This window comes from Oncorhynchus keta, unplaced genomic scaffold (assembly GCF_023373465.1).
Source record: "Oncorhynchus keta strain PuntledgeMale-10-30-2019 unplaced genomic scaffold, Oket_V2 Un_contig_6347_pilon_pilon, whole genome shotgun sequence".
In the NCBI taxonomy this organism is placed as follows: domain Eukaryota; kingdom Metazoa; phylum Chordata; class Actinopteri; order Salmoniformes; family Salmonidae; genus Oncorhynchus; species Oncorhynchus keta.
In genome coordinates, this window is record NW_026288810.1 from 2,524 (window position 1) to 18,131 (window position 15,608).

The window sequence follows — 15,608 nt, forward strand, 5'->3', positions numbered from 1 at the left end:
CAGCCATCCACTTCCTTATGTCTGAAACACAGGCTTCCAGCGAGGGCAATTTTGGTGCTTCACCATGTTTCATTGAAATGTACAGCTACAGCTGTGTGGCATCCGCATAGCAGTGAAAGTTAACATTATGTTTTCGAATGACATCCCCAAGAGGTAAAGTATATAGTGAAAACAATAGTGGTCCTAAAACAGAACCTTGAGGAACACCAACATTTACTGTTGACATAACTAAGCCCTAATGTTTGTACAGTCAGCGTATTTTGAGTTCTGATGGGTACGGTACGACAGTTGAACTAAGCATCTATAAGTTATATTCTTCAAGAATCAATGGGTATACATCATCAATATTTAGAAGTCTAAAGATCAACTGCAGATTGTCCTTTTAAGATGTGGTCTGGGATGAACTAAATCCTGATGTTAGCATAAAAAAAGGTTTGAGCATAGGAAAAAGGATTTGATCCACAGGGTATTGTCCTAATCTGACTGAGTTTTTCCACCAGCTAATTAGCTCTCGACTCGGACCAAGATGATGCAAAAAGACGACAACTTTTACATTTTTTCTTTCAAACGTTTTCTCTCCTACCATTTAAAAATTTAATAAATATTAACATTTAAAGCTTTTCATTCATGTATATACAATAACTATACAATACACATAATGATGTTATGAACTGCAAGACAGAAATGAGGTAATGCACAACTTGAAACAGCGTGACATCAGACCAACCACTCTGCAGACTTACAGCATTCTCTCTACTTCTCCACTGACATCATTATACTTTACATTCTGTTGGCTGGCTGTTAGTTTCTTAGATAATAATATGCTGCTAAAATGTACACTATATACAATATTACTTGAAAATATATCACTTACAAAAAAAAATATCAAGAATGGTTTTTCTTTTTATCTTTTAAAGCATATGTGTGAGTTTTTCCACAAAGGTAATGTGCATGCTACAGTGGGGTTGGCTTTACAAACAGACTTGTTGACCTTCAGATGACCTCTGTGGTCAATCTCTTGTAAATGGTTGTTTGGGAAGCGCGTCAACAATAAGAGCACCAATGGGGAGAGGTTACAAAGCTCCCTGGAAGAGGAAGTGCCATCATCACCAAGACACTGCGACATCATCACCAATACATTGTGACATCATCTCCAAACTTGAGACATCACCAATACTTGTGACATCATCCCTTCAACTTGTGACAGCCCCCAAAGTGATGTTTTTTTTGGGGGCCGTGCCACACAATATCTTCACAATATTAAAGTTCAATAAGTAGTTCTGATGCACTTTCAAAATACGCTTGCACAACTGTACACAGATCAGGAAGTAAATGGTAGCAATGCAGTCATCACATTGTTTAACATGTCTTGTAGTCATTTTAGTTCCAGCACCATTTTATTTTCTTGTTTATTATTCCGTTTATTAACTGAAGCAGAGAGGGCTGAGTGATGCAGTGCATAGAGATCACTCTGCTGGTTCCATGAGGTAACCAATAGTGGTCTAAGTCCACTGGCATGGATTTTTTATTTTTTATTTTATGTTAATTTATTCTTGCAGCAATCGGGTGAGAGTCCAGTCCAGGATAATCCATCAGATGGTTGTAATAATGTTGTAACAATGTTGTAATAAAGTTGTCACATTGTAACATTGTCATATTGTAACATTGTCACATTGTAACGCTGTAACACTCTAATGCTGTAACAACGTTGCAATACGTTGAGCTGACAGAAGTCACGTTGGACCATATTACTGAGCAGCAAGTCCCAGGATAAATCAGTGATCATGTCAGCACATGGGACAGGGTTCTGGTTGTTCTGGTCCTGTGAGCCGAGTCTGATCCTACATCCTCCCTTCTTGACCTGGCAGCAGCAACGCCAGCCACAGTTCCAGCAGGCCCGGGTTCAGGGCCGGGGCCGGCGGATTGGCCTAAAGAGCGGTGGTTTGGACTGCTGTGCTCTTTAGATGGCGATAAAGCAGCGTCTCCATTGGATCGGAGCCGGAGGCGGGCTGGGACCTGGAGGTAGAGAAGGGAGCCCAGGGACCAAGTCTCCATTGGATCGGAGCCGGGGCCGGAGAGGCGGGCTGGGACCTGGAGGTAGAGAAGGGAGCCCAGGGACCAAGTCTCCATCTCCGACCCCAAAGGAAGGACCCTGGGGAACGACGGCACTCGCCCGGACGGTGAGGTGGTCAGGCCCTGAGCAGTGGAGCGAGGCCGTCTAGGGGTCTTAGTGGTTCGGGATGGGCTCTGGGTGGTGGTGGGGAGCGGGGGGAGTCTGATGATAGGGTGGTGGAGGCGGTGGGGTTGGGCTGGGTAGAGGTCTCCTGGCCAGTCTCAGAGTCTGAGTCGGAGGGTCCTCCAGTCTTGTGGAGGTCTGGGGATGAGAGAAGAGGGTGGTGAAGCCTTCCTTCCTGTTGCAGGACTCACAGCACAGCTTGTTGTAGCCAGGAATGGAACAGTAACGGGCTAGGACCTCCATCTGGCAGAATATAGACTTGTCTCCGAGACATGGCTCATCTGTGGGGCGAGAGCAGAGTCAGAGTCAGACACATTACAGCTCTTTCCTCATACAGTAGTGACCTTAACCCAACACCTGGCAACCCAACACCTGGCAACCCAACACCTGTCAACCCAACACCTGTCAACCCAACACCTGTCAACCCAACACCTGTCAACCCAACACCTGGCAACCCAACACCTGTCAACCCAACACCTGGCAACCCAACACCTGGCAACCCAACACCTGGCAACCCAATACCTGTCAACCCAACACCTGGCAACCCAACACCTGGCAACCCAATACCTGGCAACCCAACACCTGGCAACCTCTTCAACCGTATCCCGCTCCGCTGGCATACATTGTGGCTTTCTCCTGGCTATTCTTTTGCAAAATAACTAGGAATGAACTGACTTATTTTCAAATAAATGTGTAATACATATAACATCACATTAAGGTGTGGGCCGGTCACTGTATTAAAAAAGAACAATAGCAGGTCTATTTCTCTCCAGTAGCTGGCCTATTCTGTCCATTCATAATTCACCTGTGGGAACATGGCGCTTCTCAACACCCATGAATGATAAGATGCCGTCTGCTCTGTTTTAAGGTCCTTACTGCTGAATAGTGTCTGTTCCAGGTGTGTAGGAGTCAAAATAACAATGCTAGAAAAGCATATAAACAACTTTTGGAAAGCTCATATTCTGAGCCATTAAAAAAAGTATGGTCTACAGAAAGAGATGGAAGAGATGGCGACCCGCACACTGTCGAAAAAATGAATACTTCCAAAACTGAGGCTTGAATGCAAAATAAAGATGTTTATTAAAACACCTGACAACAGAAAGAGTTGGCCAATACTATCCAAGAGATTGTTAGTGAGGAAATTACGTCTGTCTTCGACTTGCAATTAAAACCGATAAATGAATCTCTTGCACTGCTCGTTTCTAAAAATGGATACATACTCTACTGAAGTGGAAAGTTTGGAGACAGTGGCCAATGTAACAGAGGAGCGACACTATGACATGGATGGAGAACGACCAATGGCTGGGTTTCACTGTGGAACCTGTTTATTTGTTTCACATCTATGGCCTATTAACACTAAAGATAACAATTACATCATTAATAATATATATACACTACCGTTCAAAAGTTTGGGGTCACTAGAAATGAGAAATGTCCTTTTTAAAAGAAATTCAGATTTTTTTGTCCATTAAAATAACATCAAATTGATCAGAAATACAGTGTAGACATTGTTTACGTTGTAAATGACCTTTTAAAGGTCATGTAGCTGGGAAACAGCTGATTTTTAATGGAATACCTACATAGGCGTACAGAGGCCCATTATCAGCAACAATCACTTCGGTGCTAAAATGGCATGTTGTGTTAGCTAATCCAAGTTTATTATTTTAAAACGCTAATTGATCATTGACCAAAACCCTTTCGCAATTATGTTAGCACAGCTGGAAACTGTAGTGCTAATTAAAGAAGCAATAACACTGGCCTTTATCTTTGATAAACACAGATATTAAACTGTTTTCCAAAATGTTGTCATCCGGTCTCGAGACTTACTTACCCAAATGGATCCACACGGCAAAAATCAGAATTTAATACAAATATATATTTCACAAAAGTAGTGCATCTGGCCTTTACTTGTCCTCTATTAGCGGACTGATGTAGCATCTGGAGGCGCGGGCAGATTCATTTTTTCAACACCCCTCAAGTCGACAAAATAATTATAATTATGGAATCTCAATCGTTTCCCATTTTAAATATTTTGGTAGTAGATATACACGGAGTGTAGAAAACATTAGGAACACCTTCCTTATATTGAGTCACACCCCTTTTCCCCTCAGAGCAGCCCCAATTCCCCGGGGTATGGAGTCTACAAGGTGTCAAACGTGTTCCACAGGGATGCTGACCCATGTTGACTCGAATGTTGTGTCATGTTAGCTGGATGTCCTTTGGGTGGTGGACCATTTTTGATACACACGAGAAACCGTTGAGCGTGAAAAACCCAGCAGTGTTGCAGTTGGTCTTCACTGATACATCCCTTACACAATGTAATATGGTGTCTCCTATTGGCCTGGTAGAGGTGGTCTTCACTGATACAGCCCTTACACAATGTAATATGGTGTCTCCTATTGGCCTGGTAGAGGGGGTCTTCACTGATACAGCCCTTACACAATGTAATATGGTGTCTCCTATTGGCCTGGTAGAGGTGGTCTTCACTGATACAGCCCTTACACAATGTAATATGGTGTCTCCTATTGGCCTGGTAGAGGTGGTCTTCACTGATACACACAATGTAATATGGTGTCTCCTATTGGCCTGGTAGAGGTGGTCTTCACTGATACAATGTAATATGGTGTCACTACAGCCCCTATTGGCCTGGTAGAGGTGGTCTTCACTGATACAGCCCTTACATAATGTAATATGGTGTCTCCTATTGGCCTGGAAGAGGTGGTCTTCACTGATACAGTCCGTACACAATGTAATATGGTGTCTTCTATTGGCCTGGTAGAGGTGGTCTTCACTGATACAGCCCTTACACAATGTAATATGGTGTCTCCTATTGGCCTGGTAGAGGTGGTCTTCACTGATACAGCCCGTACACAATGTAATATGGTGTCTTCTATTGGCCTGGTAGAGGTGGTCTTCACTGATACAGCCCGTACACAATGTAATATGGTGTCTCCTATTGGCCTGGAAGAGGTGGTCTTCACTGATACAGCCCTTACACAATGTAATATGGTGTCTCCTATTGTCCTGAAGAGGTGGTCTTCACTGATACATCCCTAATATGGTGTCTTCACAATGTAAACTATGCTTTAATGCTATTATTGCTCACACTGTTTCTATTTGAAGAACAATGTAACTGGGATTCAAAACGACATGCCCATATTCCAATATTTCACAATAATGCCTTGTCATCTGGAGGACAGCCAATATTTTAGTATCCCCTCAATGGTCCCAATGTGGAATCCGTATCCTTACTAATATCATGGACATTAATGGTTTAAGAACATTCCAAGGAAACATGTTTCTATATTTACAACTTAAGTCATCTATGCTGGCCTATGGAGTCCTTCGGTAAACCCAACTACTGAAACCTCCAATGATGGGATTTATAAAATAAGTTATCTGGGCTCCTGAAAGGAGTGCACTATGATATATAAACAACTTTGGAAAGCTCATATTCTGAGCCATTAAAAAAATAATGGTCTACAGATCTACTTGAATCTGAACAACCCTTAACTCGAACAGAATATGGAAAAATATGACCTTGGCATTCTGTAATCCGAACCACCAATTTATACATTTTAAGTTTGTTAATTTACTGTATTTAACACCAAAGAAACGTTTTACGCTGAAATTGGCCCCAACTCGCAACTGTTCACCGTGTCCCCTAAATCAGGTAGACACATTTTCATTTGATGTGGGTGTGGCCTGCAAGGTAAATGCCTTTTCCCCCTGAAGGTCATGAATTTAAATGTTCAATGCTTCCCTTTAATTATGTTACTTAACGATGAAAGCCCCTTGAATCTCTCAGCCAATCAGAGAAGACTACTGCTGAAGGCAAACACTGCTTGTCACACCCTGACCTTAGAGACTTTATATTCTCTATTTTGGTTAGGTCAAGGTGTAACTAGGTTGGGTAGTCTAGTTTTTACATTTCTATGTTGACCTGGTATGGGTCCCAATCAGTGGCAGCTGTCTATCTGTCACGGCTGATTTCCTCCTCTTCTGAAGACGAAGAGGTTTAGGACCAAAATGCAGCGTGGTAAGTGTCCATAGTTGTTTTTAATGAATAAACCGAAACACTACAAAACAATAAACAAAACATGAATAACCGAAACAGTACCGTGTGGTGAAACAAACACAGACAGGAAACAATCACCCACAAAGTACCCACAGAATATGGCTGCCTAAATATGGTTCCCAATCAGAGACAACGATAGACAGCTGCCTCTACTGGAGAACCAATCTAGGCAACCATAGACATACAATATACCTAGAAAGGAAACAGCCCCATAAACATACAAACCCCTATACAAGACAAAAAACACATACATCACCCATGTCACACCCTGACCTAACCAAAATAACAAGGAAAACAAAGAACACTAAGGTCAGGGTGTGACACTATCGTTGTCTCTGATTAGGATCATATTTATGCAGCCTTTTCCCACTGGGTTTTTGTGGGTTCTTGTCTACGTCTAGTTGCCGGCGATCACTACATTAGAGTCACCTTTTCCTTATGCGCTTTATTGTTTTGTTCCTGTGCGTTTCATCTAATTAACATGTGGAACTCTGCACGCTGCACCTGGTCCATTCATTCAACACACGACCGTGACACTGCTGCTGAAAAATGATTGGCTCTAAAGATGGCCGACCACCACGCTCTCTCCCATCTAACCAGTGGATACAGTTACTATTAGAAGTTATAACACTCGAATCATCGACAACAAGAAGGAATGGTGCTCGTCCAGGAACAACTGAGGTTGGCTGGATGGGGACTGGGTTATCTTTGTACTTGGAAACGCACTCTGAAATAAAAATACAAATCTGAAATAAAAAGTTGGTCACATAAGAACAGAGATTTGGATCTCTTGTGTGTAACGCCTAAAGGTTATGGGTTGAGTCCCAGTCAGGGCTATTCCCCCGAATTCACTACATACTGTACCTCAAACATATTTCCCAGACACACTCTTTAATATCAGATGTTTAAAACGGTAAGCAGCTAAGAATAGAATAGACTAGAATCCAATAGAAGAATAGAATAGACTAGAATCCAATAGAAGAATAGAATAGACTAGAATCCAATAGAAGAATAGAATAGACTAGAATCCAATAGAAGAATAGAATAGACTAGAATCCAATAGAAGAATAGAATAGACTAGATTCCAATAGAAGAATAGAATAGACTAGATTCCAATAGAAGAATAGAATAGACTAGAATCCAATAGAAGAATAGAATAGACTAGAATCCAATAGAAGAATAGAATAGACTAGAATCCAATAGAAGAATAGAATAGACTAGAATCCAATAAAATCCAATAGAAGAATTGAATAGACTAGAATCCAATAAAATCCAATAGAAGAATAGAATAGACTAAAATCCAATAGAATAATAGAATAGACTAGAATCGAATAAAATCCAGTAGAAGAATTGAATAGACTAGAATCCAATAAAATCCAATAGAAGAATAGAATAGACTAAAATCCAATAGAAGAATAGACTAGAATACAATAGAAGAATAGAATAGACTAGAATACAATAGAAGAATAGAATAGACTAAAATCCAATAGAAGAATAGAATAGACTAGAATCCAATCCAATCCAATAGAAGAATAGAATAGACTAGAATACAATAGAAGAATAGAATAGACTAAAATCCAATAGAAGAATAGAATAGACTAGAATCCAATCCAATCCAATAGAAGAATAGAATAGACTAGAATCCAATAGAAGAATAGAATAGACTAGAATCCAATCCAATCCAATAGAAGCATCCCATGCTCACTTACTGAAGGAGAGTTTGTGGACAGGATTCTCAGGAACAATCTGATGTACACCCTCTGTCTTTGTCGTTGAATTCTCCATCGCTTCTTTAGTGAACGGAGGCAGCGATGACTGTCCTGTTGTTCCCAGAGGATGAGAGACGACAAGCTTTACACATAATTACATGGTGGGACTTTGGGTTGCACAAATCATGGGTTTTACACAAATCCAGGTTGGACGATTACAGATTTCTTGCTTTTTCCCTTCTTCTGGTAATGTACCAACTGGGAGTTCTGGACATCCTGGACATTTTGGGGAAGGTTACCTGAACTGCAACCCTACATAAGGGTTCTTTGGGAAGGTGATGGTTCTATGTGGAATCATAATGACTCAAATAGCCCTTTGAGTCCTTCAATGGTTCTTTACAGTTCAGAACTAGGGTTCTTTACAGTTCAGAACTAGGGTTCTTTACAGTTCAGAACTAGGGTTCTTTACAGTTCAGAACTAGGGTTCTTTACAGTTCAGAACTAGGGTTCTTTACAGTTCAGAACTAGGGTTCTTTACAGTTCAGAACTAGGGTTCTTTACAGTTCAGAACTAGGGTTCTTTACAGTTCAGAACTAGGGTTCTTTACAGTTCAGAACTAGGGTTCTTTACAGTTCAGAACTAGGGTTCTTTACAGTTCAGAACTAGGGTTCTTTAAAGTTCAGAAAAGGGTTATTATCTCTTTTAGTGATACTAAATGTAGGGGAAGCAGCTCATTAGCCTCCAGTATTTATGCTGCAGTAGTTTATGTGTCGGGGGCTAGGGTCAGTTTGTTATATCTGGAGTACTTCTCCTGTCCTATTCGGTGTCCTGTGTGAATCTAAGTGTGCGTTTCTCTAATTCTCTCCTTCTCTCTTTCTTTTTCTCTCTCGGAGGGACCTGAGCCCTAGGACCATGCCCTAGGACTACCTGACATGATGACTCCTTGCTGTCCCCAGTCCACCTGGCCATGCTGCTGCTCCAGTTTCAACTGGCCTGGGCCCTAGGACCATGTCCCAGACTACCTGACATGAGGACTCCTTGCTGTCCCCAGTCCACCTGGCCATGCTGCTGCTCCAGTTTCAACTGTTCTGCCTATTATTATTCGACCATGCTGGTCATTTATGAACATTTGAACATCTTGGTCATGTTCTGTTATAATCTCTACCCGGCACAGCCAGAAGAGGACTGGCCACCCCACATAGCCCGGTTCCTCTAGGTTTCTTCTAGGTTTTGGCCTTTCTAGGAGTTTTTCCTAGCCACCGTGCTTTTACACCTGCATTGTTTGCTGTTTGGGGTTTTAGGCTGGGTTTCTGTACAGCACTTTGAGATATCAGCTGATGTACGAAGGGCTATATAAATAAATTTGATTTGATTTGATTTGATTTGATTAGAATATTTTGGGGCGTGGTTCGCACAGCTCTTTTTGTGCAATTGTGAGTTAGAGTCATGTCAGTTTATCTGGTGTGTTGTGTTATGCCATTACATGTTGTATATGACAATGGTCAGTGATGGTGTCCTGTGAAAGACTAATGTTATGGCCTTGTGTTAGTTGAGAACAGCTGACTAAATCAGTCAGTGGGTCTCAATTCTTCCTCAGGGACCCCAGCTGTTCCAGAGGAAGCTCACTTGTTTCAACGTGTCAATAATAACACCTAGGGAATTTGAACAATATAAACATGTCTGACCAGAATAAAACCCTGTATGGTTTAAGATTAAAGAAGGTTTTTTATAGAACCATTCTCCATAAAGGTTCTATAAAGGACCATAAGAAAAGGGTTGCAACCATAGTGGAACCTTTTTGATGCTATTAGAACCTTTTATTAATGGTCTTTATAGAATTAGCACAATGTTCCATTTAGAACCTTGAGCATGGTTCTTCATAGAACCTCCAAAAAAGGTTACATATAGCACCAAAAGGAATTTGCTATGGCAGCGGTTCCCAAACTAGGGTTTGCAACTGTTCCTAACTCCCCAGATAATCAGAGCTCTTTAAGAACCCCCTCCTCTCCTCTCCTGTCTCCCCAGGTATTCAGAGCTCTTAAGAACCCCTCCTCTCCTCTCCTGTCTCCCCAGATAATCAGAGCTCTTAAGAACCCCTCCTCCCCTCTCCTGTCTCCCCAGGTAATCAGAGCTCTTAAGAACCCCCTCCTCTCCTCTCCTGTCTCCCCAGGTAATCAGAGCTCTTTAAGAACCCCCTCTTCTCCTCTCCTGTCTCCCCAGGTCATCAGAGCTCTTTAAGAACCCCTCTTCTCCTCTCCTGTCTCCCAGGTAATCAGAGCTCTTAAGAACCCCTCCTCTCCTCTCCTGTCTCCCAGGTAATCAGAGCTCTTAGCAACCCCTCCTCTCCTCTCCTGTCTCCCCAGGTAATCAGAAAGCTCTTAAGAACCCCTCCTCTCTCTCCTGTCTCTTTTCAGGTAATCAGAGCTCTTAAGAACCCCCTCCTCTCCTCTCCTGTCTCCCCAGGTAATCAGAGCTTTTAAGAACCCCTCTCTCTCTCCTGTCTCCCCAGGTAATCAGAGCTCTTAAGAACCCCTCCTCTCCTCTCCTGTCTCCCCAGGTAATCAGAGCTCTTAAGAACCCCTTCCTCTCCTCTCCTGTCTCCCCAGGTAATCAGAGCTCTTAAGAACCCTTTCCTCTCCTCTCTCTCCCCCAGGTAATCAGAGCTCTTAAGCAATCTCTCCTCTCCTGTCTCCCCAGGTAATCAGAGCTCTTAAGAACCCCATCCTCTCCTCTCATGCCCCCCAGGTAATCAGAGCTCTTAAGAACCCCTTCCTCTCCTCTCCTGTCTCCCCAGGTAATCAGAGCAGCAAACCCCTTCCCTCTCCTCTCCTGTCTCCCCAGGTAATCCCAGAGCTCTTTAAGAACCCCTGTTCTTTCTCCTCTCCTGTCTCCCCCAGGTAATCAGAGCTCACACACACACACAAACAATAAGTGCTCCTGAAGCACTTATAGGGATAGGAGAAACAGTTATTACACATCATTGACTTCTATCTTTGTGTGTGTGTGTGTGTGTGTGTGTGTGTGTGTGTGTGTGTGTGTGTGTGTGTGTGTGTGTGTGTGTGTGTGTGTGTGTGTGTGTGTGTGTGTGTGTGTGTGTGTAAGAGCATGCATGTGTGTATGTACTCTACCTGGACACGGGCTCAGTTTACAGATGAGGACCGTTTCAGGCTTGTCTCCCTCACACTGGCCGATGGTGTTGTCTGTGGCTCTACACACCACCTGTCTCTGCTCAGAATCCCCTCTCCACAGCTTACTGAACACTGTGGTGGCCACACAGAGAGACAGTGGGTCAGATAACCTGTCTCTGTCGAATCCCCTCTCCACAGCTTACTGAACACCGTGGTGGCCACACAGAGAGACAGCGGGTCAGATAACCTGTCTCTGTCGAATCCCCTCTCCACAGCTTACTGAACACCGTGGTGGCCACACAGAGAGACAGCGGGTCAGATAACCTGTCTCTGTCGAATCCCCTCTCCACAGCTTACTGAACACCGTGGTGGCCACACAGAGAGACAGCGGGTCCAGATAACCTGTCTCTGTCGAATCCCCTCTCCACAGCTTACTGAACACCGTGGTGGCCACACAGAGAGACAGCGGGTCAGATAACCTGTCTCTGTCGAATCCCCTCCACAGCTTACTGAACACTGTGGTGGCCCACAGAGAGACAGCGGGTCAGATAACCTGTCTCTGTCGAATCCCCTCTCCACAGCTTACTGAACACTGTGGTGGCCACACAGAGAGACAGCGGGTCAGATAACCTGTCTCTGTCGAATCCCCTCTCCACAGCTTACTGAACACCGTGGTGGCCACACAGAAGACAGCGGGTCAGATAACCTGTCTCTGTCGAATCCCCTCTCCACAGCTTACTGAACACCGTGGTGGCCACACAGAGAGACAGCGGGTCAGATAACCTGTCTCTGTCGAATCCCCTCTCCACAGCTTACTGAACACCGTGGTGGCCACACAGAGAGACAGCGGGTCAGATAACCTGTCTCTGTCGAATCCCTCTCCACAGCTTACTGAACACCGTGGTGGCCACACAGAGAGACAGCGGGTCAGATAACCTGTCTCTGGGTCGAATCCCCTCTCCACAGCTTACTGAACACTGTGGTGGCCACACAGAGAGACAGCGAGGTCAGATAACCTGTCTCTGTCGAATCCCCTCTCCACAGCTTACTGAACACTGTGGTGGCCACACAGAGAGACAGCGGGTCAGATAACCTGTCTCTGTCGAATCCCTCTCCACAGCTTACTGAACACCGTGGTGTCCACACAGAGAGACAGCGGGTCAGATAACCTGTCTCTGTCGAATCCCTCTCCACAGCTTACTGAACACTGTGGTGTCCACACAGAGAGACATGGTCAGATAACCTGTCTCTGTCGAATCCCCTCTCCACAGCTTACTGAACACTGTGGTGGCCACAGAGAGACAGCGGGTCAGATAACCTGTCTCTGTCGAATCCCCTCTCCACAGCTTACTGAACACCGTGGTGGCCACACAGAGAGACAGCGGGTCAGATAACCTGTCTCTGTCGAATCCCTCTCCACAGCTTACTGAACACCTGTGGTGGCCACAGAGACAGCGGGTCAGATAACCTGCCCCCGTCAGAATCCCCTCTCCACAGCTTACTGAACACTGTGGTGGCCACACAGAGAGACAGCGGGTCAGATAACCTGTCTCTGTCGAATCCCTCTCCACAGCTTACTGAACACCGTGGTGTCCACACAGAGAGACAGCGGGTCAGATAACCTGTCTCTGTCGAATCCCTCTCCACAGCTTACTGAACACTGTGGTGGCCACACAGAGAGACAGCGGGTCAGATAACCTGTCTCTGTCGAATCCCCTCTCCACAGCTTACTGAACACCGTGGTGGCCACACAGAGAGACAGCGGGTCAGATAACCTGTCTCTGTCGAATCCCCTCTCCACAGCTTACTGAACACCGTGGTGGCCACACAGAGAGACAGCGGGTCAGATAACCTGTCTCTGTCGAATCCCCTCTCCACAGCTTACTGAACACCGTGGTGGCCACACAGAGAGACAGCGGGTCAGATAACCTGTCTCTGTCGAATCCCCTCTCCACAGCTTACTGAACACCGTGGTGGCCACACAGAGAGACAGCGGGTCAGATAACCTGTCTCTGTCGAATCCCCTCTCCACAGCTTACTGAACACTGTGGTGGCCACACAGAGAGACAGCGGGTCAGATAACCTGTCTCTGTCGAATCCCTCTCCACAGCTTACTGAACACCGTGGTGGCCACACAGAGAGGCGGGTCAGATAACCTGTCTCTGTCGAATCCCCTCTCCACAGCTTACTGAACACCGTGGTGGCCACACAGAGAGACAGCGGGTCAGATAACCTGTCTCTGTCGAATCCCCCTCTCCACAGCTTACTGAACACCGTGGTGGCCACACAGAGAGACAGCGGGTCAGATAACCTGTCTCTGTCGAATCCCTCTCCACAGCTTACTGAACACCGTGGTGGCCACACAGAGAGACAGCGGGTCAGATAACCTGTCTCTGTCGAATCCCCTCTCCACAGCTTACTGAACACTGTGGTGGCCACACAGAGAGACAGCGGGTCAGATAACCTGTCTCTGTCGAATCCCCTCTCCACAGCTTACTGAACACTGTGGTGGCCACACAGAGAGACAGCGGGTCAGATAACCTGTCTCTGTCGAATCCCCTCTCCACAGCTTACTGAACACCGTGGTGGCCACACAGAGAGACAGCGGGTCAGATAACCTGTCTCTGTCGAATCCCCTCTCCACAGCTTACTGAACACTGTGGTGGCCACACAGAGAGACAGCGGGTCAGATAACCTGTCTCTGTCGAATCCCCTCTCCACAGCTTACTGAACACTGTGGTGGCCACACAGAGAGACAGCGGGTCAGATAACCTGTCTCTGTCGAATCCCCTCTCCACAGCTTACTGAACACTGTGTGGCCTGACAGAGAGACAGCGGGTCAGATAACCTGTCTCTGTCGAATCCCCCCTCTCCACAGCTTACTGAACACCGTGGTGTCACACAGAGAGACAGCGGGTCAGATAACCTGTCTCTGTCGAATCCCTCTCCACAGCTTACTGAACACTGTGGTGGCCACACAGAGACAGCGGGTCAGATAACCTGTCTCTGTCGAATCCCCTCTCCACAGCTTACTGAACACTGTGGTGGCCACACAGAGAGACAGCGGGTCAGATAACCTGTCTCTGTCGAATCCCCCTCTCCACAGCTTACTGAACACCGTGGTGGCCACACAGAGAGACAGCGGGTCAGATAACCTGTCTCTGTGAATCCCCTCTCCACAGCTTACTGAACTCTGTGGTGGCCACACAGAGAGACAGCGGGTCAGATAACCTGTCTCTGTCGAATCCCCTCTCCACAGCTTACTGAACACTGTGGTGGCCACACAGAGAGACAGCGGGTCAGATAACCTGTCTCTGTCGAATCCCTCTCCACAGCTTACTGAACACTGTGGTGGCCACACAGAGAGACAGCGGGTCAGATAACCTGTCTCTGTGAATCCCTCTCCACAGCTTACTGAACACCGTGGTGGCCACACAGAGAGACAGCGGGTCAGATAACCTGTCTCTGTCGAATCCCCCTCTCCACAGCTTACTGAACACTGTGGTGGCCACACAGAGAGACAGCGGGTCAGATAACCTGTCTCTGTCGAATCCCCTCTCCACAGCTTACTGAACACTGTGGTGGCCACACAGAGAGACAGCGGGTCAGATAACCTGTCTCTGTCGAATCCCCTCTCCACAGCTTACTGAACACTGTGGTGGCCACACAGAGAGACAGCGGGTCAGATAACCTGTCTCTGTCGAATCCCCTCTCCACAGCTTACTGAACACTGTGGTGGCCACACAGAGAGACAGCGGGTCAGATAACCTGTCTCTGTCGAATCCCTCTCCACAGCTTACTGAACACTGTGGTGGCCACACAGAGAGACAGTGGGTCAGATAACCTGTCTCTGTCGAATCCCCTCTCCACAGCTTACTGAACACCGTGGTGGCCACACAGAGAGACAGCGGGTCAGATAACCTGTCTCTGTCGAATCCCCTCTCCACAGCTTACTGAACACTGTGGTGGCCACACAGAGAGACAGCGGGTCAGATAACCTGTCTCTGTCGAATCCCCTCTCCACAGCTTACTGAACACTGTGGTGGCCACACAGAGAGACAGCGGGTCAGATAACCTGTCTCTGTCAGAATCCCCTCTCCACAGCTTACTGAACACTGTGGTGGCCACACAGAGAGACAGCGGGTCAGATAACCTGTCTCTGTCGAATCCCCTCTCCACAGCTTACTGAACACTGTGGTGGCCACACAGAGAGACAGCGGGTCAGATAACCTGTCTCTGTCGAATCCCCTCTCCACAGCTTACTGAACACCGTGGTGGACACACAGAGAGACAGCGGGTCAGACGAGACTCAAAGCAGCTGGCTCTTCACCGTTGTTAGAAACAACGCTGAAATCACTAGAACAGTCAGCGAGCACAATTCCTAAAACAAATCGATAAAGAGCAACTTCCCTTTCCAGAAACCCTGGTAAACAACACAGGAAAAAAGTGTTTATAAT

The 15,608-nt window shown here is 45.8% G+C and overlaps 1 protein-coding gene and 1 long non-coding RNA gene across 3 annotated transcripts in view; both read right to left on the bottom strand.

The window, feature by feature from the left end:
• Nucleotides 1–867: 867 nt before the first annotated feature.
• The window catches only part of LOC127925848 (A disintegrin and metalloproteinase with thrombospondin motifs 3-like), a gene marked incomplete at its 5' end in the record, with an annotated part of 30,682 nt that continues 15,941 nt past the window's right edge, over nucleotides 868–15,608 (bottom strand). The window contains 4 exons of the mRNA XM_052511163.1: nucleotides 868–2,374; nucleotides 8,024–8,134; nucleotides 11,152–11,242; nucleotides 13,539–13,577. Of these exons, the coding sequence (XP_052367123.1) occupies nucleotides 2,190–2,374; nucleotides 8,024–8,134; nucleotides 11,152–11,242; nucleotides 13,539–13,577 (426 nt within the window). The remainder of the gene's footprint in view (nucleotides 2,375–8,023; nucleotides 8,135–11,151; nucleotides 11,243–13,538; nucleotides 13,578–15,608) is intronic.
• Nucleotides 2,528–3,984, bottom strand: LOC127925847 (uncharacterized). 2 transcript variants are annotated; one of them, XR_008122506.1, is made up of 2 exons: nucleotides 2,654–3,984; nucleotides 2,528–2,608 (listed from the first exon to the last, which is right to left on the bottom strand). It is a non-coding gene; the product is annotated as an uncharacterized LOC127925847 (long non-coding RNA). The 2 variants fall into 2 exon arrangements; XR_008122505.1 differs by having other exon boundaries at nucleotides 2,639–3,984.